Genomic DNA, 27,508 nt, shown 5'->3' with positions numbered 1-27,508 from the left:
CTCATGGGAAGAAACAGCCAGGGACAGGAAAACCTGGAGGAGTACAGTACACCATGGCACCGTGGACTTCGAGGAGAGGAGGAGACAAAATTAGGAGGCTAAGAGGAGAAGAAGGAGAGAGCGATTAGAACAGCCCCGCCCACCACCTACCCTCCCATGTGAACACTGTCTGCGACTCTTCCACCACAGACTAGGACTTAACAGCCACATCAGGCATAAGCACCCACCCCACAGATAGGAGGCTGATGGCTAACGACAGAACCCAATACTCGGACACGAGTGGGCGCCGACGACGACGATGTGTAACGAGATTTTACGGCATAGAACTTCATATTCGGTTACTGGTGTTGTACTGTACAGTCTTTTCTTGTTATCTAACGAGTGATATGTCGTGTCACCTTAGCTTATTAAGCTGTACTGCAATGATAGTACAGTAAATATATAATGGTAATATACACTACTATATCATAATAGAAACCATGTAAAAACAATGTAGTGCAGTATGCTGGGTTACCTAGTGTGTTAGCCAACTCATCATAAGTCACCAAATATTCGCAGATGTTTGCCCTGTGAGCGTCTGTTACCTATCCCCGTGAAGGAGGGTCGACTGTATTGTGGTTATATGGTGGTGTAGAGCAATAAGAGTGATCGAGCAAGCTAAATAGGGGCTGCCATTTCAGTCTATGAAGTTAAAGTGTGTTTATTAACAGCCTCTTCACATCACTAATCAGTGGGAGGGTTGGGAAGGGGGCCATGAGATGAACCTCAGGGGAGTACAGAAATAATAAATTTTACTATCAAAATGCTATTTGTTTCTTTGAGCCTCACCCAAGTCCCACATTCTGAAGCATGTTGAATATCAAAGGAAAGAGCTAATCAATCTAATACCCTAGCCTAAATACTGTACACCAATTGGCCAAAACTCACCTGCAGTAAATATAAGCTCAACGGTAAAAACCAAAGCCTGGCATGTGTCACACAAAACTGCACGAATCCAAATTGAGACAAAATTTAATACTAAATTTTGCATGAGGGTCTAGAGATTAAAACAAAGAGTTAGCCTAAGGTATGGATCAAGGCAGGTTAGGCTAGTATCACTACCTCTGCTCGAAGGTGCACTAGCCTTTTCAGATTGGATGAACACAAGGAATTCAGTAAAAAAAGCTCATGAAGTTTCCTACATTAACCCCTGTGGGCTCGGTAAAGCTTGGGTATTCTAATCATCTGCACTGAAATCTAATGGCCTAGTCTTCTCTGAATTTTCCCACAATCTAGAAGAAACTTTTCTTTTACATCTAGTCCTAAACACACACTTTCATAAGAGGGACTGTTACTAACACTTAGCAAAATCAATGTCAAAATCACAATTCTGCCCTAGACATGAAACAAAGGAAATGCAGATCTCTATCCTCTAGCATCAAACCCCTTAAACATTTAACACATGAATGCATAGCAAAGCTAGTAATAGATATCCCAAAATAATCTGAAGCTTAATAATATTTCTAAACATAAATAACACAATTTGGATTTGCGGTAGGAACATGACCAACCGGAATAGCTACGAGAAGACTGATATGGTATCCCTATTTGGCTTGTCCAATAGCTTCAATTACCATACACTGCCATATAAGCATAATTCTTCCACTAGTGAGCCATGGCTATTACAGTGAAAGAAAATGGGATATTTTAGTTTTTAGATGGTAACATGTAGCTCGCTTCAAGGACGCCAGATTAAAGGAGCAAGTATTTCCAAAAGGCTTAAGAACCCGTTACATATTTATATTACATATATTCTCTACTTGAGATTTCTTTAACTTAAGATAATAATAAAGGGATTATTTCCAGAAGGCTTAAGAACCCGTTACATATTTATAATATTACATATATTCTCTACTTGAGATTTCTTTAACTTGGAAGATAATAATAAAGGGATTTTGACAAAGGAAAAATCTATTTCCGGGCTCAAACTGCGTCGCTCCGTGAAATTCTCCTTATAGCACCATTTCTAAGGCATAAATACTGCTAAATATACCAGAGAAAAAAGTTGCATGGAATGCCAGGAATATACCCAGCTCGCTCACCCTTATAGGGTGTCGGTATAGTAACTGGGGCGTGTTAAAACCACTATCAGAGTTCCCTTACCAATTAGTCTTCTCCTTCCTCAACATCCCCCGTTACTACGAGGTGCCATTCTACATCCGACTACTGCCCGCTACTACGGCTACTGACCTCCCCCCCCACACCTACCACTACCCACGCTTCTCCCATCATTCCTTTCTTAGCACCGTGATATCTACACGCGTTCCGTGCTCGTTAGCCTTTTTTACTGTGTTCTGAACATGTCTGACCTTTTGGAGACTCCTACTCCCAAGTTAAGTATTGCAATTACCTGTTTTGATAATTCGAAGTAGCGACACACGTAAAATTAAAATATTGTTAATTTTAGTCTCAACAGTATTTTATGATGCCTTACCCTCGGCAGCCATTTTGGCTCTGCTACCTCCGAGAGCTTAATGCTTATTTACGACTTTCAATTAGTTCCTCATACTAATTGCAGTCTTGTTTATTTAGCTCTAGACATCTTATACAGTGATAAATTATGGTTATTTATGTTTATCAATGTTTGAGTATCAGTTAGGCTATTTTGGTGTCATGTGGTTAGCCTACCAGACCGGGCCGTATGCGGCTTCGGAAGGTAGCCCACGCCAGTGAGTTTCCCCTTCGATATACATATATTATATCTAGGTTAAGATGTTCCTATTGATTATTATGAGGGGAGTTGGGACACGTTTAAACTTTATAGGATTATATCCTTAAGTCAATAATAATAATAATAATAATAATAATAATACTAATAATAATAATCATAATAATAATAGTGATTATATTTTCAATAATAATAATAATAATAATAATAATAATAACAACAATACATTAAAGGGATTTTGACGAAGGAAAAATCTATTTCTGGGTGCGGAACCTGTGTCGCCCAGTGAAATGCTCCTCTAGCACCATTTCTAGGGCATAGTTATTGCTAAATATACCAGAGAAAAAAAGGATGCATGGAATACCAAGAATAAACCCAGCTCGCTCACTCTATGAGTGATGGTATAGTAAACTGGGCCGTGATAGAACCACGACCATAGGTCCCTCACCAGTTAGACCTCTCCCTTATCAACATCCCCCGGAACAACGAGGTGCCGTCCTACACCCGTCTGCTGCTTCCTACTACGACTATCCTTCCCCACCCCCTTAAATCATTCCTCCATAGATTTTCATATAAAACATACAGTATATACAATATACAAGGTAAAAAGACTCTTAAAAACTATGATTGAAGATGTGGTGATAAAAAAGTAAAAAATTATAAAGTTTTTGAGAAACTTCCGTTTGCTTTCTTGAAGAGAATCCAACGAATACACATAAATGAGACATACTGTTCATATGATGACCAGACTATCTCGCAGGAAGTATAAATATACTTAGCTTTCTCATTCATAATACAATCCTCCCACAGCACAAGCTATGAATATCAACGTAGTCACAAGTTTTCATAATCAATTAATATTTCTTTGACAGTGCCCCTGCTTTTGCTCAATAGAGCAGTGCAGACCTTAAAAGTTTTACCTAATTAAAAGTTTTATCATAAAAAATATCACACTTAATTTGCAAAAAGTCTTTAAATTATTTCTTGTTATTCCATGACTTTAAAATACAATGAAAGAATTTCACATCTTGTACTCACTCAACATAATCTTTTTATACATAGTTCAAGTTACAAAACATATATTTCCTATTACAATATACTAAATAGTATAAGTATTTTTAAAAAATACAGAGTGGAGATTTAAATCACTAAAAGATTATATCTAGAAAAAAATAAAAGCAAGCAGCCAAAAAGTTGAAATCTAAAAAAAAAAATGAGGCCTAGGCAAAAAGGAACATAAGTAGCCAAAAAAAATTAAATTAAATTAATAAAATTTTCACATACTGTATATGACAAGTGAATGAAAATTATCCAAATACTAAGTTTTATCAATTAATGTATGGTAAAGTAACTTCTTAATGCAGAATCCCTCTAATACTGACCTCAGACAACAATTCATGATGTTTACACTCTCTTCGAATGGTTCCCGACTGTGAATTATGCTGCTCCACTGTGGTAAATTGTTTTATCAGCTCACTGAATCTACTACGAACTTTTTCAACAGTCGTAAAATAATGCACCTCTTCCTTCAGATGCTGTAAAATGGGTTTCACATCAATAATTAACATTGAGCATATCAACTTTCATGAATATTCAAAACCATTAATTGTAATGGCATAGTTTAAATAAAATATATTTTTCATAAAATCATATCAATCATGAAAGACCCTATTCATGGTTAGAATGTCCCCAGATTTCTATATTACAGTATGTCATTGCTTTATGTAAAAAAAAGGTGACCCAGCAAAAATGACGAGACAAAAGGTAAGCCCTTTGTATATGATTGCTGGATTTATATAAAAGTTGTTATATAACTAATTTCATAAAACATGCCAATTACATAGACCATACAGAATTTGAGTTACCAAGAGATCCAAGCCTTTACAAAGGCCTGATAGATATAATGGAAGACTAGGGGGATGAAATAAGTCAGGAGATGGCAGTCAAAGTTTTTCTCATGTGGTACAATACAATACGGTACATTTCAAAATACCAAAATGCTTACCTGAACAATTTCCTTCCAAAGTTCTAATTTGTCAATGTGTTCATTATTAAAACGATAAATACGATCTCGATACAGGAATAACATTTTTCTCTCGATTGGATGTGTCCAGTTTCCTGTATTAAGAATAAAATTACTCAGGTATGATTCCAAACATAAAAAAAAACTTTACTTTTGGCTATACCTATAAAAATACTTCTAAAAATAGAATCATTTATCTAAGTTTGACAAATGGAACAAATTTTTTCCTACTGGTCCATGACTTACAAAGAAAGAAAAATTTAAATCCTCTTTGAGAAGACTAAATTGCTTGACCAAAGTTGCAATATCACAAATTTTTAAAGTAATTTGTACTTCTCCTAATTACAAAAACCTGAGCCCTTCAATAGGAGTATATAAGCTTTCAGTAAAACTAGATAAGGCTTTTAAAACTTTAGTGAAGTGGCAGTGGTTACTGATCGGTTGGTAGTGAAGCTCTCCTGACAAGTAACTGAGCCCTAACTTTGACCTTACATCTAAGGTGGTTGAAGCGTGAAGTATAACTTAAAGGACTCAGGTTTGTATACTTAGGAAAAATACAAATTACTTTAAAAAGTTGTGAATTTGTTCCTAAGCAGCATACAAACCCCTGTCCTTTAATTAGGAAGACTCGCTGCTTGGTGGGTTGAAAGTCACCTGGTACCCAAACTGGAAGGTTAATTTTCTTCCCTGAAAATGATCACCACTTGATCTCTATAGAAGCAAAGCAATGACTCCAGCAACCCTCTTTCTGCCTTTCATATGGATGAATGGCTGAAAGAACAGAAATATCAGTTCAAAACTGGAGATCCCATTCTCTTAAAGGGGATGTCAGTTAGAAACAAATATTAAGTTCAGCATGACAATCAATAGACTGGTATAGGAACCACTATCCACTGCTCCTTATAGGGAGATGGGAGAAATACTCCTTTAGTCTATAAGATTGGAGCTATGAAGTGAAACTTCCAAGCATCTGGTCCAACCACCATGTAAAGTTTCGACCGCTTTGTCTCCAAAACCAAAAAAGGGCTAGTCATACTACCATTCATTCTAGGTTTACAATCTAAATGTTACCATCGACAAGATGCATTCTTGTCACATGTGGGAGGTGGGGTGGTTAGACAATTACTTGAGCAGCCACCACAGGTTCAAGCACAAAGGTGTCAAGTGACTTGTGGGTATATTATCGCAAGTAAAAGGCTTTTTCCAGACACTGGCCTTCAAAACTTGGTCAACTGACAGATTTCTCCTAAAGGCTAAGGTGAAGTTAATACCCCTGACCTCGTGAGCTCTGGTCCTAGCTGGCGCCTTGACACTCATCAGCCCAGGTGAACACTCTACAGATTGTTTATCTGAACCAGAAAGAAAACATGTTCCTTGAAACCTCTTTCTAGGACCTGACAGTGCTAACAAGAGGTCTCCGACACTCAGCCCTGACCTCACGGGACACAAGAGAGGGGACAGAGTAAGACTTAAACTTTGGGTCATGCAAGCCAGGTTCTGGGGTTTGGCAACAAGTCCAGCACAAAACTAAAGGAGAACTCCCTCCCCCTTCAGCGTGAATTTCTACATAAACGAGACCGTGCAACTCATTAACTCTCTTCGCCATTGATAAGGCTCGCAAAAATACAATCTTAGAGAGTTAGATCTCTGTCTGATGACCTCCTTAATGGTTCAAACTGGGTACGCATAAAAGCCTTATGGGGCAAGACTGCTCCAAGCTCCTCAAAAGTGTAAAAAACTTCCAGAAAGTTGGATTTCTACATAAAAGAGACCGTGCAACTCGTTAACTCTCTTCGCCATTGCTAAGGCTCGCAAAAATACATTCTTAGAGAGTTAGATCTCTGTCTGAGAACCTCCTTAAAGGTTCTAACTGGGTACACATAAAAGTCTTATGGGGCAAGCTCCTCAGAAGTGTAGACAACTTCCAGGAAGTTGAGAGGTTTATACCCTTCATTCAGTAGGGGATTCAGCATTATGAAGCTTCATCTGTGGTGGATAACAGGGGAGGGTGGGCTGTGTCACCCTAGCAGTACCAGCCAAACTCGGTTGAGTCCCTTGTCAGGCTGGGAGGAACGTAGAGAGGAGAGGTCCCTTTTTTTGTTTCATTTGTTTGATGTCGGCTACCCCCACCATTGGGGGAAGTGCCTTGGTATATGTATGTATTCAGAAGACCATATTGTACTCAAAGCTGACAGGTAGCCTTTGGCAGCTGCGACTGAAAAGTGCTTCTCTTGGCGAAGAAAAACAAGGAAATTCGCAATCCGTGCTAAAGTTGCTCTGACACCTATCGCAGGTCTTACGATATTTTCCTTAAAGTGATGAGGCAAATCCTTGTTGATGTAAAATTTTAGCAGTTAAATATACATTGTTATCTAATTTTCAACATGTCAATATTCCCTTCATCTTTATTCCTTATGAAGATGATAATTACAGTGCGCTCCTATTGCCTAAATCAGGTTTACACAGACTATTTCAATCCTGATTTTTTTAGGTCATCATTTTCACTTAGTGATCCAGTACTTGTAAGCATACTCAAAAACACCTAAATCAAATACTTAACAAAAAGATTGAACATGATTTCCTCCACAATTAACGAAAGCAGATTTAAAGCTCCAACTCCACATATTAAACAGAAAACGTTAAGTCAATATGGACGTGCTATTTGCTTAAGAACAATTTAGAATGCCAATCAAATAATCTGTATTATAAATTACAAAAAACTTTTTCTTACAATAAACTTAAGAGTAATTCATACTGATCAGTCTATATGAAAATAAAATGCTACAAAAGAACACCAGAGTTAACAGCTATGATAAAAAACCTTATTAACCATCCAAAACATACTATCTGTAAAGATACAAGTTAAAAGAAAATAAAGATTTTAAGGTGCACGCTTAAACTACAGTATGTGCACTACAAACATATCTAATAATGATACTCTACTTACTTTTTACAGTTCTTGGTGTTTTACCACGTTTTTCCATTATTTTTCTCCACTTCGAATTACGTTCTGGAACATAATTGAAAACTCGCTCCATGTGTTCTCGATATGCCATTGTGATCTTCTCAGTGTATGGCTTAGAATTATTCTCCACCATCCTCTGATATAGGTTTACAAGAGTGCTCCAACGCCCTTGTACCTGGTCTGCAGTAAAACTGATAAAAACAATATCAGTACAAAGAATTTTGACAAATAACAATTCTTAACAATGACAAGAAGAATCAAAACTATTTCAACCTAACACTTCATGGTTTCAAGTTATCGAATGAACTTTTCAAGATAAAAAAAATTTCATAGTAAGATTACCATTTTTAAAGTTAGTTACAAGATTATGTTTTATACTAATTAGTTTCCTTTACTTTGCAAATGAAAAAGTAATCTTTATTAACGAAAAGGAAAATCATAATACAAAATAACAGTGGTTTTAATTTTTTTCCAGGAATCTTCTTTTACTCTTAAAACTGAGGTAGTACTAGTTTTAATCTGGATGATCAACCAAAGTAGTATACATTTAACAATTTCAGTTTTATGACAAAATTGTCACCATATCCTATTCAATTGAGATTCCAATGACAACATTGTCACAAAAAAATTAATAATTTTAGTTTAAATTCTATTCTTAATATACATACATACATATACCAAGGCATTTCCCCAAATTTTAGGGGGTAGCCGACATCAAACAAATGAAACAAAAAAGGGGACCTCTCCTCTCTACGTTCCTCCCAGCCTGACAAGGGACTCAACCGAGTTTGGCTCGTACTGCTAGGGTGCCACAGCCCACCCTCCCCCATTATCCACCATAGATGAAACTTTATAACGCTAAATCCCCTACTGCTGCTACCTACGCGGTCAACCAAGGCACTGGAGGAAGCAGTAGGGCCTACCGGAACTTCGTCACAATCGCTCGCCATTCACTCCTATTTCTAGCACGCTCTCACATCTATCCTCCTATCACCCAGAGCTTCCTTCACTCTATCCATCCAACCAACCCTTGGCCTTCCTCTTGTACTTCTCCCATCAACTCTTGCATTCATCACCTTCTTTAGCACACAGCCATTTTCCATTCTCTCAACATGGCCAAACCACCTCAACACATTCATATCCACTTTAGCTGCTAACTCATTTCTTACACCCGTTCTTACCCTCACTACTTTGTTCCTAACCCTATCTACTCGAGATACACCAGCCATACTCCTTAGACACCACCTCAAACACATTCAATTTCTGTCTCTCCGTCACTTTCATTCCCCACAACTCTGATCCATACATCACAGTTGGTACAATCACTTTCTCATATAGAACTCTCTTTACATTCATGCCCAACCCTCTATTGTTTACTATTCCCTTAACTGCCCCCAACACTTTGCATCCTTCATTCACTCCCTGTCGTACATCTGCTTCCACTTCATCATTTGCTGCAAGAACAGATCCCAAGTACTTAAACTGATCTATCTCCTCAAGTAACTCTCCATTCAACATGACGTTCAACCTCGCACCACCTTTCCTTCTCGTACATCTCATAACCTTACTCTTACCCACATTAACTCTCAACTTCCTTCTTTCACACACCCTTTCAAATTCTGTCACTTATCGGCCAAGCTTCTCTTCTGCGTCCGCAACCAGTACAGTATCATCCGCAAACAACAACTGATTTACCTCCCATTCATGGTCATTCTCGCCTACCAGTTTTAATCCTCGTCCAAGCACTCGAGCATTCACCTCTCACCACTTCATCAACATACAAGTTAAACAACCACGGGACATCACACATCCCTGTGTCAGCCCTACTCCCACCGGAAACCAATCGCTCACTTCATTTCCTATCCTAACAGATGCTTTACTACCTTTGTAGAAACTTTTCACTGCTTGCAACACCCTTCCACCAACTCCATATAACCTCATCACATACCACATTGCTTCCCTATCAACTCTATCATACGCTTTCTCCAGATCCATAAACGCAACATACACCTCCTTACCTTTTGCTAAATATTTCTCACATATCTGCATTACTGTAAAAATCTGATTCATACAACCCATCAATTTAATGTACCTATTCCTATAGCCAGCAGCTTCCCAAACAAACAAAAAGAAGCAAAACCTTCACTTGATGTGGCACTAGGCAAAACTTCCATATAAGATATCCAAGGTTATGAGACAGGCAATCTGTATGATGTAACCATATGGGTTTGCATAAAAAATATATATAAAAAAAAAATCTTATCTATTTAAAACCACTCACTCAGTTTAAAAACACCAAAATGGAAAGGAATTCATGTTGTGAAAAGATTTCAACCCGGCTCTCACTCTTAAAAGGTTTAAAGATCTCTTTTACTCTCTTTGTACTCTTTCTCAGTGAGGAAGAGTACAGGAGAAACAAGATTCAAAAGAACTCCTTTCACTTTTAAACTCCTGATAGGAAGAACCAATGTCGAAAAAGGCTTATGATAATGATGTACAGTAAAGATATCACATAGATAAAAATCTTTATGGACACAATGGATTATGAAATAAATTCTGAAAGAACAGAAAGAAGAAAGACTGGATGGGATGAGACTTAAGATTATCCCAATAAAAACAGAAACAGAAAATATGATGCATATACAGGGCTTGTATTCTGTATGCAGCATAAAAGACTAATGCTTGCTTCCTGAATCAATAAAAAAAAAAATAAAAATAAAAAAAATAAAAAATTTCAAGTGATTTGTTTTTTCCTAGCTGTACAAACACGAGTTCTTTAATTAGGGAGTTATCCAGCTGGTGAGAATGAGGGGAAAGAGCCCCATCCCATTTTCCAGCCAGAGTTTCACTTTTGCCTTTTCAGCTCAGGACTACTGAGAGGGGTGGTTGAAGAAGAAAGTTGGATTAAAGGACTCGGGTTTGTACAGCTAGGAAAAATACTAAATTAATTTTAAAATTTGTGATATGTTCCTTCGTGGCATATAAACCCTTGTCCTTTAATTAGGGAGACTTACTGCTAGGTGGGTTGGAAGTCCCCTTGACTTGTACAGAAGTTAGGCAACCTCCTATCTGTCTTTCACAGGTATGAAAGACTGATAGGGCCTTGCCTAAACACTATAGGGGTACGTGTACTCGATCAAACTAGAAAGACCTTTCCCCCAAAAGAGTTAAGTTTGGAGAGATATATGATGATCAATCGGTTGGTATAAATTCCACCATACCCCCTAAACAGAGATTCTTTAGATATATAGAATGCAGCTCAAAAAGTGTAACTTACCAGCACCAAGTCCAATTCAGCATGTATAAATTTGACAGCTTAGTCCCCAAGAGAGTGAGACAGAATAATGAAAGTGGAGAACCAGTCATTCAACTGTTTATTCCAGACCTACATCTACGTTTTACCATAGATAAGATGCATTCTGTCCCTTGTGGGAGCTGGTGCTGGTCACATTACTTTGAGCAGCCACCGCAGGTCCAAGTACAAAGGTGTTAAGGGACTTACGGGTATACTCCCGTAGGTAAAAGGTCATGAAGGTGGTCTGCCTTTCCAGAATCAGCCCTTCAACACTTAGCCCACTGATGACAAAACCGGGGAAGCAGGAGACCCCTTATCGAGGCAACCATAGGCACCATACGCATCGCGGATTATTATCACAACGAAAAATCACTCTGGTGGAAAATTACGACCTATCCCTGATTGAGTTTGATTCAACCTCTCTATCTCCTCCCAAGAAGAGCAGGAAGAACACGGGGAAGCAACAACCCAATCCAACCCACGATAAACTGGTGGATCATTCGGAGGATCCCAAGGAGAGAAACCGCCTACCTAGCCACCTCTCATCTTTCTCTAAGGGCGCTGGCTTCGAAGAGAGAAAAGATCTCGAAGGCGTATCAAAGGACAGGTCCAACATCTCAGCAGACACTAGACCTCAGGATAAGTCACAGGATTCGCAAGTTCTGAGAGCTCCAAGGAAAAGGGTGGTTGTTGCTTCTCCAGGTCTCAGTCTCCCCTCAAGAGAGGAACGAGAAATTTTCTACAGTTCAACCACTCCCGAGACTGGACAGGTACAGTTTTGGAGAGGGATGATTATGACTTTGATGAATATGATGAAGCTCTTCCCCAGCCAGCAGGTCCTAAGGTGCCCAACACAGAAGAGGGAAAGTCAGATTCAGAAGTCTTTCAGGTGCTGAATTGCATCAGAAGGCTCAACAGACTGAGAGACTCTCCTTACTCCCTCCCAGGGGGAGGAAAGCAACAATTGTTAGACTTTCAGACAACCTAGGTTACCAGATCTTGTCTGCCATGTTCAATCCTGGCTTCGGAAGTCCTGGGCAATGTGGATACACAGGTCTCTGCGATGAGAAATTACTTGAGGGCGTGGAGATCCTCCCACATAATACCTTCGATGTTCCTGCAGTAGAGAGAGTACTAGCGGATGCAGAAGGCTTCTCTTTTGCCCTTGCCCCACGATCCTACACAGGCCAAGTTGGCCCCTGGTACCACTGCTGACCGCCTAATCTCGCAATGTATCTTCTTTTCTGCATCGCAGGCTTCAAGCATGCAGGTTATGGCCATGGAAACCCTTCAGGTTGTCTCCTGGATCAACCACTAGTCAGGTACGGTCAGCTATCTGGCCAATACTGAGGACTTGTCCAACCCGAACAAAAAAATAAAAGCTCTCAAGGACATCATATTGATGGGAGCTACAGCAGTGGAATTCCTGACCCACCAAGCAGCTAACCAACTGGGTACCAAAGGGGAACAATGCCATCACCTCCAGGTTCCATAAGCAGATTCACAAGAGGGAGATAATGAACCTGAGGAATGCCTCCCTCAAAGGTTCAACTCTATTCCTTGTTGAGGAAATAGAGGCTACATCTGAGAAGTGGAGGAAGTCCAGCCAGGACTCGCTTCTGCACCATGCAGTCTCCTTGCGGCAGTTAGAGTCTGCCTCCACTTCTGGACAACCTAGGTCTTCAACGCCAGCTAGGTAGGCTCAGAAACCGGCTCAGAGAAATAACTAGCACTCTGGTCCTTCCATCCTGAAGCAGGGAACGAACTTGCCCTTTTTAGTCCAACAATGACAAGAGTCGAGTCAGGAGAAGGGAGAAAGGACGAGGACGACAACCCTGTTAATGGGGCAATCCCCCAACGATGCCACCTGTGGAGGGATCCCTCCACTACCCATTTAAGAATTAGTGTTTAACAACATTCACTCTTGTAACAGAAAAAGAAAATGACAAGGTTTGGTAAAGTGCTGATAGTACATGCATATTCGACAGCGGCCGAATAAAAAATGAAGCTCTCTAGCTGGGAAAGGGAGCATGGCTCAAACGCTCCACACCCTCACCACCTGGATAACTGCTAATTATCCAAGATTTAACAACCATCTTGAGCTTAAGCTGAATTAATTTCCCTAATTTAAGGACACGGGTTTGTGTGCCACATATGAACAAACAAGTTTGACTTACTTATAACCCTGAGATTCTAACATGAGACTAATTTCATTCCAAATCTTGAACCTCATCCGAGTTCCTCCATTTTGACCTAAACGTTTACTTCCATGCAACTCCATTTGTTTAATCAGTATTTCTGTTGTTGCATAATCCCAAACACCTGAAACATAAAAATTACCATCAAATAATGTGTTAGTGGTAATTTTATAACAATAAAACCACAATATCCAATAGAACTGACTGACTAATCTGAATTTATTTGGCACTGTGATTGCAAAGGTAACTGACATGAGTACCATATATAATGAAATATTAATCCAAAATAAGTTTTAAAAAATTGGAATATTATATTTGTAATTGCTATACTCATCTGTTGTTTATACTGTTTCTTCTCAAGATATGGTTATCAAATTTTACTCAAAATTTAAATTACCCATCTTTCAATATAATGCATAGAACAGTAGGGGATGGTGGAGGAGGATTGGACTGGATTGTTAATAAAAAATTAGCTGACCTAGAGTATGCTGATTATGCTGCCCAAATTAGCAGAAATCACAGAATTTGCAATGCTTGCTAACCAGAATGCATAAAATATCACATGAGGCTGGGCTCAAGAAAAATGGAAGAAAGACAGATGATGAGAATGGAAGGAGAAAGGATTAATGAGGGCTCACAAATAAGCAAGTCATGATTAAATTTTCTTTGGCAATTCTATTGAAATACTAAGTACTGTATACATATCTTGAACATTATATATGTGCTATCTGTCCTGCACAACCTCCACTTAAAGCACAAGATGACACTTAAAGAAAGGTCAACAATATACACTAGACCCTACCATGGGAAATAATTCCTCCAAAATTATCCTGAAGTATGACAAATTTGGAAGTAATGTGTATTTTTCCTAATGATACAACCCTGTAGCTACAGTATTTATAGGGGTATAGTTTTGCAGAAAGTAATACAGTACCCCTATAAAGTGTTCGTTTGTATTCCAGTTACGAAGCAATTATAAATTTATAACTTACAAGAAAACAAAAAAAGCACTTAAAGTGTGTACTGTAATCTTACCAAACAAATCAGTTAGTTCTTCAAAATACTGACAATATCTTCGGACATTATGCATGTCATTGTAATTTATTGTTGTTCTATAAGTTTTAACAAGTTCTCTCCACCGCATACGAATCTGTTGGAAAAGACACATAAAATAGCAACTATTTCTGGAGAAAAAACAAGCTTTCTCATTAATAATACAGTAATACCTGTAAAGTACTGATAAATCATTTCTAAACAAAAGCTAGTTTAAAAAAGGGGATGATTGCCTTGATGACACTGTTAGCTTTGTGCCTAGTCTCAATTAATAATAATCATTTTTTCATATACAAACCACTATTTGAAAAAAAAAAAATCCACATTGTAGGTAAGTATAATTTTCCTAAATTTAAAGTGCTCTCCTGGTAGGTACAGTACAGTATATGGTTCTAAAGTTAAGTATTGAATTTGTGCCTTTGGAAGGAATTAAATTCCTTGAAGTTGGTACAATATTGGATTGTTCGTCCCACATGAATAGGCTAGGGTGTTATACTGACTGCACTTTCCTTCACTATCTCACCTCCATCAAGTGTGAGTCCCCCATATGAACCTCAGGAGAGATTGATGGAAATAAACAGAATTTTAATGATAAAAAATTATTTTCATACTCACCTGACATTCATATTGAAATTTCTATTCAAGTTGTTGTCCAGCCACAAGTAACTTAACGTAGCATGTGCGCTCAAGTAATGATATTGATTGTATTGCTAGTGACAATATTGATGGTAATGTTACAAGTAAAGGCTGTTACTGTCCACGGGTCTGCCCCGTGGTTCTTCCATGCTTGCCAAAAGCGTCTGAGGCCTCCCCCCACCTGAGGCTTGGGCAGGAGTAGGGGGCCTCTCTCCCTACCTCCTTCTGGAGGATCGACTTGTACGTCCTCTCCTGGCACCGCGTAGGAAGTCCTAAAGGAGGCCGGGGCTAAAGCTGCTCCCCTACGGGAGGGCTGCGACCAAGAAGCTGTTGGGGCGTCTCTCCTGGGCTGGCTAGGCGAGGCCCGAGGAAGAGGAGGAACATCAGACGGAGGTCTTCTGTGGATGGGTCTCCGCAGTGACTGGGTTCTGGGTTCACCCACCTCCTCACGTTTTTGGACCTTCTCCATAATTTCCTCTGCTGCCTTCAAGGGGAAGAGAGCATCATCCCACAGGGCAGGCTTCTCAGGGCCCTTGTTTCCCTGTCCGGAATCCGTCTGGACATCTTATTCAGGACAGTGTCCCTCCTTCGAAGAACCCAGTTGTCTGATTGGGCTAGGGACTGGTAGGATAAGAACTTTAGAGCTCTACCTCCCGAGATAATCAGCTCCTTCAGTAGAGCCTGATTCCCCGGGACTGAGAGGTCGTAGGAGGACTGGATTCCTACGAGGGCGGACGCCCACCAGTCCAGCCAGGAGGCGACATTAGCTAGGTCCTTAGCCATCTCCTCCATCATCGTCGCCTCTGACTGGGAGAAGCAGACTGGGGCTGTCGAGGCTCTGTCTTCTGGTGCTCCTTGGCCTAATACTTAAAGGGAGGCTCCCATCTTGCAGGCCCCTGGCCGCTGTCCCTCTGGTAGGTAAAATTTGCTCTGGGACCTCAGGCCCTGGAGCAACTTTGAGGAACTCTGTGATTTGGGGGCCTCTGCATTGTTAGCCACAATCTTGTTGACGTGAGCTCTACCGAGCCTCATGTCCCTGGCCACCGGAAGAGCTAACGAAGGTCTTTGCTAGACGGAAGCCTCCATTAGCCTATTGAGGCTAGAGCGCCAGGCATCTTCGGTGGAGGGTTCGGGCTCTTCTATTCTGTGGTGTCTCCTAATGACCCCTATCACCCTCCTGTATGCCGAGTCCTCCGCTGCTGCGCCATCTACGTTGTCGTCCGCGTCCTCCGTCTGGCGGCCTGCCTCTCTAGACGGAGCTCCGCCGACGGGGGACTCCGTGTAAGGTTCCGGACACAGGACGGGCATTGCCGTGGCGGCGAGGGCCTCCATCCTAGGTCTGTCCTTCGTCTTGGAGGACCAGGCTTCCGTGGGCTTGCCCGACGGAGGAAGCAGTCTCTCCATATCCCGTCGCTGAGGCGCTACTTTGGAGGACGAGACGAGGCTGCCCGACCGAAGGGGCGACTCCCTCCGCTGGGCGGATTGATTCGGCACCTTCGCGGTATTACGCCTGTCCAAGGAGGTCAGCGAGGCCGAGTCCCTCCGAGGTTCGAGCATATGGCTGGAGGTGAACCTCTCTGGGGACCTGTCTCTAGGGCGCCAACCTGAAGTGCTCGGGACCGAAGTAAAATCAACGAGCTTACTACGGGGAATGACCACCCATTCTTCCCCCGGCGATCTACTCCTCCTGAATTTCCTCCTGGGGGACCTGGATCGTCTTCTTCCGTGGCGAGACCTGGAGCGTGAGCGAGAACGGGAATGCCTTCTCCAGGACCTCTCACGCCTCCGACGGGGTTTCTTCCTGGCTTCACCTTCCGAGGAATTGGAGGCCACTGCTCCCGACGAATCTGAAGACTCTCCGTAACTCGTCCGTGGGGCAGGGGCATGAAGAGCCGGCGGCTGAACGACCTGATGGACCACGGAAGGCGTGAGCCGAAGAAACACGTCTGGTATTGAAGACGGCGGCGCTGGGGGAGAGCGTGGGCGCTCTACGTCGGGGAACAAAGTTCCGAGGCCTTCCTCCATCCTCAACGGGGACCTGCAGGGCTTCCTTGGAGGTACCCATTCGAGGTGATCTGACGGGGGTGAGACTTCCTTCTCGGGGGCGCCTTCAGCTGCGGAGGTACCTGAAAAACATGCCCATGATGCGGGCGAAGAGGCAGGGACATTTTTACTCCACATGGGGTCATCCGACGAGATGTGACCCACAAGCACCAGGGCACTGTCTCTAGAACCCCCACTAAACTCACCTTCAGGACCACCGCTTGCCTGGAATGAAGCTGCTACCCCGCTATCATGAAAAACAGACTCCTGGGGAAGAGCCACTGGCTTCTACCCCGCAACGGACGTACTTCGTCCCCTACTCTGGGTAGGGGAAGGTGGTAGAGAAACTCTTTCCGGAGGCTCTCCTGGAGACGTCAAGGGAGAAGACGTGCTAGCCTTCTTGGGCGACCTCTTGGAAGACTTCTTCTTTTTCGTACCGAATCGTACCCACTGCACTTCACTCCACGATTCACACACTGGGCACGTGTCCGAAGGGGAACACACTCTGCCCCTGCACGACGAGCACAAGGAGTGAGAGTCTACCTCCGGCTTGGACAGGAATGCACCACACGATTTCCCGGCCATAGGCCCAGGACAACGGCGGGGGTGCTCCATCACGCACTAGCAATACACCGCAAGACACAGGAACGCAGCGGGAAAGAATAAGAAAGAACAAGATTAACACGTGAGAACGCGGGAACACAAAGGGAAAGCACAAGGTTAACACGTGAGAACGCGGGAACACAAAGGGAAAGCACAAGGTTAACGCGCGAGACCGCGGGGACACAACAGGGATACCGCGTGGAGACCACGCGGGACACAAAGGGTCGCACTGAGATTAAGGAGAATGTCAAGATGATATCGCGACGCGACCAGAGAACTTACTGAGGGTCGAGACCCAAGGTAGCACGCTCCCTGACCCGGGCTCAGCCTCAGGGCACGTATCAATCCGCCTGAGGTTAGCCCTCACAGAAAACGGAAGTAGGGTAAACTACACAAAACTCTGGTCGGATGGGAGGAGATCCCAGGTACTCCTAAGAAAGTAATTCGAGGTAAGTACTCCGTGTTGGAACAACTATATTTTAAATCCAAAGACATTGTTGGAAAGAAAAATAAAAATCTAATAATAATCTCTCCTACAAAATTACTTGCCTGAAGAACCGTGAACTGATGTCCAGCTTCTGCCATTTTGTTTCTTATCATTTCCCAGGCTTCTGTGCGTTTACATTCTTTATCAAGTATAAAATATGCTTTAGGATACTCCTTTACCAGTTTAATAAGCAAACGACTTGATTTGTTGTCCCATGGTCCTGAAGTGATAAAAAATATAGATCATAATGAAAAGATGAAATACGGAAGTTGCATACATTAATCATCAATGTAATAAGAGATTAAGTTAACTCTTTTACCCCCAGGCTCTTTGGAAATTTCCAACCCTTAACCCCCAAGGGGTTATTTTATCCCCAGCACATTTTGCAGTATATTTTTTTTTTAAATGCTCTAACAGCCTTAATTTTTGTCATAGAGAGGTCAGGTTGGTCTCCTTCTCTTGGAAAATGCCTGAATTTTCTCAAAAAATTATCAAAAATATGAAAAAAAAAAAAATTTTATAGCATTTTTTTTGCAAGGACGTACCGGTACGTCCATGGGGGTAAAAGGATGAGTTTTGTGAAACGTACCAGTACGTCCTTTGGGGGTAAAAGGGTTAAAATAAAATTATATACTGAAATTTAATGAGTTCTTACATAATTTGCTAGATTTATATCAATTAAAGTTAATAAACCAATACAGATAGTTCATAGTGATCAAAACAAACACTTAATACAAAAGCACACATAACATACCTAAACGAAGCCTGTAAGGAGCGTCATGCCTCACCCTCCTTCCAAATGTATTATCTTTCATCAAGCGATTGAGATAAATTGGGTTATCATACATGTAAATGTTAGAAGAGGGAATTTCAACAAAATCTTTGTTTTCAACAGTGTGTTCAACAACAGATTCCATCTGCTGATCCATTATGCCCTTATGTTCAATAGATGGCTCTTCTTCCATGCTCAGTGTGTGTTCAAATTCCACCCGAGAGCCCGACTGTCTCTGGGGCGCCATCTTTTTCATCTTTTCACCCAAAATGTTGGCAACTGCCTCCTCCATGGCAGCTTCTGACTCCTGCGCTTCCCATACACCTATTGAGGAAAAATTAACATTTTAAAAGGTAATTTGTATTATTTCTATGTACTTCCCAATGCTCATATGGATTTCATTTGCAAAAGCCTGGTTATGTCTACGTTAGCCATTAGAGTAAAAATTTACCCGTTTTATTTCCTTCCAATATACAAATGCCTCTAGTAAACAATGAGATTTATGGCATCTACCAACAAAAACATCCAGAGTGTCGTAGCGTCTTCTGCATTCTCTCTATCTAAGGTGATGTGAGCTCTAAAGTAGATTGACTTTTTTGTTTGATTCTTAATGGTTTAAAGATGTTAGCAATTGCTGAATAGCCGTGCAAAGGAATTGTTTTCGAGTGATCAGTGATCCGACGTGTCATGGAAAATATTTTCTTTTAGATATTTGTTGTGAGGAGTACGAGGGTCTCGCTGCACCTCTTGGAAAGTATGGAATTTTCATATCAGTAATATCAATAATACTTACCTGGATAATTCAACTAGCCCTGAATCCCAATAACCCACCCAAATTTTTACCACATTGACAACCCTGATACCTCTATTTCTGTCCTGCCGTTGGCAAAACTGACAGCTGGAATGAGAGTTTACATAACTCTCTTGTCAGTTGCGTAATACCAGAAGGGGGGAGGGCTGGGTTGGTCTAGCTAAATTATCCAGTAAGTATTATAAATATCAATCTATTTGTGAAAATTTCATATCAATAATCATTACCTTAGGATAATTCATTTACCCCAATTATCCACATTGATAAGGAGGGAACTGAAAGACTTTCCCCTTTTTAAGAATAATGCTTACATTAAGCAAGAAAATACCGAGCCTAAACCTGAACAATTCTTGCCTGGTACAAAGTGGACTGCAAACAGAAAGGCCAAGGGAGAATTGGAAGTTGGTTCAAACAATGATTGGCTGCACAATTACTCAGAAGAGGAAGGACAGACTCTTATCGGACAACTTCTCCGAGAAAACAATACAATGTCCCAGCCTATAGTATCGTACTGACTACAAAGCAAAAGGTGCCGAGAGAAAAAAGACTACTCATTTCTAGAGGGAGGTCAGAAGACAACAACTTCAGAGTGCCAGACAGCCGAAGAGAAGCAAACAAGACTCACATGAAAAACAAAGACCGCTTTTAGCCAAACTACCTCTTCCTCGCACAACAAGAAGACCCAGAGGCTGGCGATATGAAAAAAAAAAAATACTGGTAAAGACTACCAGAACTGAACAAGATATCATCACAAAGCCTGTGAGAAGGATGAAAGATTTAAAGACTCCAACAGAAAATTTGGCTCATAGGGAAAATCGGAAATCTTTGCATATCCACAGAATACCAAGGACAAGCAGCAGTCAAGAGCCAATCTCAAGACTAGCATCAAGAGAATTCATTCACTGCAGCAAAGGCTCCAGTAGAGAAAGGAGATAAATAAAAGAAGCCTTAACATCTTGTCAGGGGAGACACCTACGCACCTCGCATCACTCGACGGCCGAAAACAAGGGAGCACACCACCAGAGTTAGAATCGGAAAGGTTGCCAGGATGGTCTTTTTACTAAATTCTCAAAGGGGCTAACCAGAAACTCTAACAAATGCCGAAACACTCCTGAGAATGGAACTTTGCACGGACTAAAGTAGCAAACATCGAACGGCAGGCTACTTGTAACCTCACAGAAGACGCTTTTGTCAAAAAGGGGACAGGTAGTATAAGCAACTCATGGGCATGAAATGAGTGACTGATCGAATCTCAGTGTTACGTGACTTGGAGTTATGATAGATGACAGCCAAGGTCGGCAGCTCTAACCGAGAACATCTACCACCTAACTACCAGAGAAGCTGTCGCCAAGTAACATCATGAGTCGGGGGCAGCTATTCACTTGACAACTAAAGAACCTTGTCGAAACCCAAAGTCGTCAGCACAGGACAGGAGGAGCTATCTTGTCACCAGACTCAATAAGATGTTGATGCCAAAAGAAAAAGAGTGCGGGAAAGGAACATCTCATACCGGTGGAATGAGTCCTTGGACCAATCCATGCTTCTGTGTTAAAAGACTTGAGGGAACGCCACCCATGACTCAAGTCACCAACACCGACAGCAGACTACCTGTAGTCTGATTCATCAAAGCACTGTGCCAAGAAAAAGGCACAGGAAGGAGGCCTTCAACCGCTCAATGGCCAAGAGGAGGGAACGCATCAACAGTGTGTTAGGATCTGAATGGTCGTCAGGATAGACCTGTTACTATATCCTGAAAGGCACCAAACAGAAAAGCAGTAACGAATGCCAGACAATTCCTCAGAATGACATAGGCGGAGCATAGTTGGGAACTCTATCTCCCGAAGGGGGTCTAACTGTCTCGCTAGTTCCTCATTAACTGTAGCCTTTAACTTATCTTCAAAAACTCGTCCCGCTGCAATGACTTCATGATTATTGAACTACGCAGCCATTCCTTTTCGGCCTAAGAGAAGCACAATTTGCTGAGGAAAGAAAGATTAAAATCTTTACCTCTGCATTAGAACATATTCATAAAATTCCTTGCAACTCATGCGAATCCCGCAGATAAGATGTCTTCTGACAGAATTGAAAGGGTAAGCACTGGCAATTCTAGAGAACTCCAAATTCAATGGTTACACAACTAAGACCACCAGATTAAACAAAGTGCTATTAACATCAGAATCAGTATAAGACACCCCCAAACACACAATTCTTTGAAGGAGCTTTGGTCAAACAGGGTGCTATAATTGAAATTCATTAGAGCAGCTGGTTATACCAGACACTCAGAAGCAAGTGCAAAGAGAGTTGTATGAACTCTCGTACCAGCCATCAGTGATGCCAACAGCGGGAAAGAATAGGAGGTATCAGGGTTGCCAATGTGGTAAAAAATTGGGAGGGTTATTTGGATACAGGGCTAGATAAATGATCCTAGATAATGTTCATTAATAGGTAGTTTGCAATACGACTAATGACTTGTATTCAATCTGTCATATGCATAACACGGCTTCAAGTTATACACTGTCTTGGTAATGCTTAAGTACTCTATATTAACATGCAAGAAACAAATAACATATAACAAAATTAAATCTATAATGATAAGCTCCACCTTGACTAAAGTTATAAAAAATTAAAAAGAACCTGAATTTAAAAAATGAAGCTATATCTAATTACAGCAACTGAAAAAAATATGCATAAAAGACTGAAAGGGAATACAAAAAATCCAGAAACCAAGATTTGTATAACTTTAGAACTTACAAGGATTGTTTTCAGAGACATCAAGATGACTTTCAACTGGTTCCTGGCAACTGACATCTTGTTCAACAATACTTTGTACTCCTCCCACTTGAGACTCCTGACAATTATGAGCATTGAATTTTTCTGTTGTTGGAAACAGTAAAAAGCACTCCCCGCACATAAATGAGGTTTCCTGGGAGGAGAAAAACAAAATTGATGAGTTTATGATGTAAAGTCATTTACAAATTTTGCTAATACAGTATCTATAATTAAGTAAATGACTTTAAACTTTAAGAGAGACAACTCACAATCTCTGCTTAGAATTTTGGAAATTCAGATTATTACATTGTTGGCTTGGAGAAGATCTATGCTACATGTTTCAAATAAGACAAATTTGAAAATAATTAGTATTTTTCCCAAGTATACAAACCTGGGTTCTTTACATAGAAGATAACAGCGCAAGCTGAAACATGGCTATAAAAACTTTTGACGAAGTGTCAACAACCGTACTCATTGTTACCAGTGGTTAGCGGGAAAGCATCGCCCCACGCGCTAACTCACTACAACATATATTGTATTTGTCACGAGGAGATAATGATTATTTGCAAGAGAAGCAAGCCACGGCAGTGTAAAGACCATTTGAGGTGCTGTGATATAAATTACAGGTAATCATGATACTGTACTTTGGTTTCACACCAGTTATATGGGTTTCATTATAGAACACTGCAATATTAGGAGGGACATTGGATCTCACATAACTGAATAAATCTTTGCAAATACACTAATTTGAATCCTATTACAGGCTACTACTGGCAGAAATCTCTATTAACAAATTTACAGAGTTTAATAAAAAAGAAAATTCCAATTTTACTCCTTTTGTTACCTTAGCACAGGCCACATGAGCCTCCTTCCAGCCTGTAGTTGAGAAAAACACTGATAGGCATTACTAGGGGTGCTCCTGTTGTAAGTCACTTATTTGAATGTTATATGGGGGCCCAACATTCTATATTCTAATCCTTTTTTATTTATTTTCAATATTGGAAATACTGTATACAATATAATTATTGCTATTATTTTATTTAACCTGTTAATAATGAAAAGTTAGGGTAGAAACGTGTGTTTGGCATATCTAGTCTCATAATGGCAAATGGAAGTCAAGTACATCTTCGAACAGAGGCTGGCGCATGAAACTACAATTCGCTCCTTTGTTAAGTGTGTATTCACCCCTTTGCTCGTAGCAAGACACGTTCCCCTTATCAGAACATAGGAGCAAAAAGATAGTGTTTAAATGTGAGGGAAGCGAGCTATGGCAGAGCAAAATCTAATAAACCATTAGCTCAATAAAGGACGGAGGTATTTATAATATGGTAATCACCGATACAAATGACACTACAGTATAGAAAATGGGATGGAAAATCCGGTCTTCTATGCATCCAAAAGTTCTGGCAAACAAAAGCTCCAGTGTTTTAAAAGTGTTTCATTAATATTACTTAGTAGTATTGAATACGATAATTGTTTTTTAATTCCGATGACGGGTTTTTTATTGTGATGACTGGCGGAAACAACAAATTGTAACATGATTAATTCAAATACCATACAATTACATTTGGAAACTGTTTATTTCATGGCATTTCAACCATAACTGATGATGATACCTAGTGCGAACCCTAGCTTTTCAGTTAAGATAGTCGACCTTAAATAATATGGATTTCCGCCAGAAATCATTATAAAAAAACATTCAAAAAATTACTAAATTCAGTAGGAAACAATCTTATTTGCTACAAACCACATTCTGCACTGTTCTGTAACTTTACCATTGTATGAACAATACTGGGTATATTTTCAAACTGATTATCTAGTGTTTTTATGCATTTCTGTCCATTACTACTGCTGAAAATCACTGGCATTTTTTTTTCTTTGCGTTTGCCTGTATAGAACCCCTGGTTTCCCACTGGAGAGCCTTTGTACACTAGCGGCCAGATCCTCCAGCGTGCATTAAAAATGGACACCAACTAACCTAAACTTCCTCTCCTAACCTAACCTACAAGCTGTGTCCTTACCTAATGGGGGAGCTAACGCCCCCTCCAACGCCCCTTACACTGTCATATTCTTAGTCAGCCATCATCATACACACAGGTGGCCGCTATCATACATACACCCAACCCCACTGGGATCCCCATAATTGTTTAAACACGCTACAAAAACTTAGAATAGATGATTAGCCCAATATTCATGATCAGAATGGATAAAACACAAGATAACCAGTTGACAAAATATATGGTTCTTGTATTTTGCTAGAAACCTAATATACTGTATATTTACTTTCTTTAACCTTACCAAAAGTAAATGTTTACCTGTGTACCATCACCAGTAAACACAGAAATCTCATGTTTCTCCCTAACGTAACCTAATAAGCAGTGCCCTCAAGTTAAAAGTAATCGCCCCACTTAGTTAAACTGACCTAGGTCACTGTGATCTGACTCATCAAACATCATAGTATCTCTGAGCAATGTTGGATAAATATTGATCCTAATTTGCTGGTGAAACGCATTGAAAATTTGATAAGTCCCGTGAATGTCCTGTAATGTTTAACGACAGGTCGAAAACTAACAACACACTACTAAAAAGCTGGAATTATCATCTCGCTTCAAGAATATATTTCCAATGATGGGTAAACGTCTGTAGATCCTTATTTCTTAAAAGTTTATCTGCTAATGTCATACAAGGTCACTCTCAGTAAGATATGCTTACCACAACCTCCACCAGAGGAACGCCTTCCCCATAATCTTGGCACTCCATTACGACATTGATATCACTCATTCTGAAGGTAATACATTTCTCTAACTTGAGAACTCGAGGACAACAAACGTCAAAGTAGTTCAAAACCAAAACAAACTTCTGGTCGGTTAGATCATCAAGCGCATCTTGCTGATCTCGGCCATGTTTGATCGTCGCCAGGAGAAGTCTGGTTGAGCAGCTCGGACAAGGTGAAAAAAAGAAGTTTGTTCGGAATTGTAAAATGTTTATTCAATTGCCAATGTTCTTATATGTCAGATTAACCTATATTTATGATAAAAATCAATATAGTTAGTAATAAAGTCATTACTGCAATATTTAGAGATATTTCCGTGCTAAATTAACCATCTTCGTAGAGGTTTGTTAATAATTATATATATATATATATATATATATATATATATATATATATATATATATATATATATATATATATATATATATATATATATATATATATATATATATATATATATATATATATATATATATAAATTATATATACATATATATATATATATATATATATATATATATATATATATATATATATATATATATATATATATATATACTACTTTGTACTTTAAAATTATATAGTTTATTAAGTGGTAAAATTTAAAAGCATATTTTTCTTCCGCAGTCAGTAGTATAGTGTATTCTTCTTTCGTAATAATTAAGCACGTATACTTGGTATCTTGCATAAATATTCATTCACTGAAGCTAACACAGATAGCAGAATTTTATATAAAGCAGTCTAAGTCAATTAGTTCTTTAGTTATAGTTAATGCATTAAAATTTTATAACAAATTTAAGCAACGCACGGTGTATCTGGTAGCAAATTATCTTTGATTGGTATGAAGAACGTGTATTAAAAACTCATGTGCTGGTAAAATGTATTAAATATGACAACATAAGCACTTCTGGCCGTGTGATGTGAGACTTTGGACAGCCGAGGTTTGTACACAATGCACTAGAAAGGTTTCTTTCTAGTCCATTGCTTGAAAACATTTTTATATGGGCTCATTCACTCTAGGATGGCGTGCACAATTATTTCTCATTTGTAGAAATGCATACACAATCTAAATATTATACAGCCTACTATAGTCAATTTCTTTTAGCGATGCAGATTTGCACCGACTCGCAGCGGTGCCCTTTTAGTTCGGAAAAGTTTCCTGATCGCTGATTGCTTGGACGAGATAATTCTAACTAATCAGCGATCAGGAAACTTTTCCGAGCTAAAAGGGCACCGCTGCGAGTCTGTGCAATCTGCCTCGATAAAAGAAATGGACTATGCATACAATTTTTAAATACATCCTATCATAACTCACGATATAGAGTGAAAAATATTGTAACACTTGTCGTGAGATAAAATTTATTTTGATTGTAAAACCTATATAAAATTTAAGGTTCTAAAATAACATAAGAAGTGCGCCTTATCTCAAATTGTTCATACAACTTATTTGGGTGTTTAATGTGTAAAAGAACTCTTGAATAGTTTAGTCAGTCTTTATATCTCAACGAGTCATTACGTAGAATAAAATGTTCTTTATGCTGACTGGTTGTTTGGCAATGCTTCGATTTTTCTAAGTGACCAATTAATTGTTCAAGAATTACATGTTTTAGCAATTTTGAAATAAAGGATAGATTCGAAATAGATCTGTATGAACTTAATTCTTGATAACTTTTTTTCAAAACTGGCGTAGCTATAGCCACTTTCTCAGATTTCGTAAATTTAAAGCCGCTAATCGATATTTACTATTCTTGTAATTATGTCGGCAAGACTAGAAAATTATCTCGCAATTACTTCGGTTACTGACATCGGATCAATTGCACAGTTTGTTTTCTTCGCCCCCCTTAATAATCCTATTGTCAATTCTTTTCAGTGAGGCAGACTTGCAGAGACTCGCACCGGTGCCCTTTTATCTCGAAAAAGTTTCCTGATCGCTGATTGGTTAGAATTATCTTGTTCAACCAATCAGCGATCGGGAAACTTTTCCGAGCTAAAAGGGCACCCCTGCGAGTCGATCCAAATGCACCTCATTAAAAAAAATTGAGTATAGTGCCTTCATCTTTTGTTACTTTATCAAATCCCGTTAGTTTTATCTGTGTTTGATGTAGCACTAATCTTATATGGAATATTTTTAGATGACCTCAATAAATTTTTAATCTTGTTTTTTAAAGCATTCTAGATATTTGTTAGCCAGTTGCTGCCAGAGCTAATTCTATTTTTGGAAAAGAATCAAACAAACGTTAACATTTATGAATTATACTCTTTTCTCGAGGATATATCCTAGTTCGGTTAGGTCCCATTTGGAATATGCAATTCAATCTTGGTCCCCACTATTCAGGAAGGATATCAAACTACTAGAGAGAGAGAGAGAGAGAG

The 27,508-nt window shown here is 39.8% G+C and overlaps 1 protein-coding gene across 1 annotated transcript in view; it reads right to left on the bottom strand.

Moving 5' to 3' along the window:
• LOC137644143 (uncharacterized) overlaps positions 1 to 25,272 on the bottom strand; it is a 91,065-nt gene extending 65,793 nt beyond the window's left edge. The window contains exons 1-9 of the mRNA XM_068377125.1: positions 25,075 to 25,272; positions 22,345 to 22,516; positions 18,765 to 19,106; positions 18,073 to 18,230; positions 14,224 to 14,338; positions 13,168 to 13,312; positions 7,678 to 7,886; positions 4,713 to 4,825; positions 4,090 to 4,242 (exon numbers count right to left, since the gene is read on the bottom strand). Coding sequence (XP_068233226.1) covers positions 4,090 to 4,242; positions 4,713 to 4,825; positions 7,678 to 7,886; positions 13,168 to 13,312; positions 14,224 to 14,338; positions 18,073 to 18,230; positions 18,765 to 19,106; positions 22,345 to 22,516; positions 25,075 to 25,143 — 1,476 coding nt within the window. The 5' untranslated portion in view covers positions 25,144 to 25,272. The remainder of the gene's footprint in view (positions 1 to 4,089; positions 4,243 to 4,712; positions 4,826 to 7,677; positions 7,887 to 13,167; positions 13,313 to 14,223; positions 14,339 to 18,072; positions 18,231 to 18,764; positions 19,107 to 22,344; positions 22,517 to 25,074) is intronic.
• Between the last annotated feature and the right edge of the window lie 2,236 nt (positions 25,273 to 27,508).

The sequence above is a fragment of the Palaemon carinicauda genome, chromosome 7 (assembly GCF_036898095.1).
Source record: "Palaemon carinicauda isolate YSFRI2023 chromosome 7, ASM3689809v2, whole genome shotgun sequence".
Taxonomy (NCBI): Eukaryota; Metazoa; Arthropoda; class Malacostraca; order Decapoda; family Palaemonidae; genus Palaemon; species Palaemon carinicauda.
The sequence above is the reverse complement of the archived record's forward strand: the minus strand, read 5'-3'. Positions and strand labels throughout refer to the sequence as shown.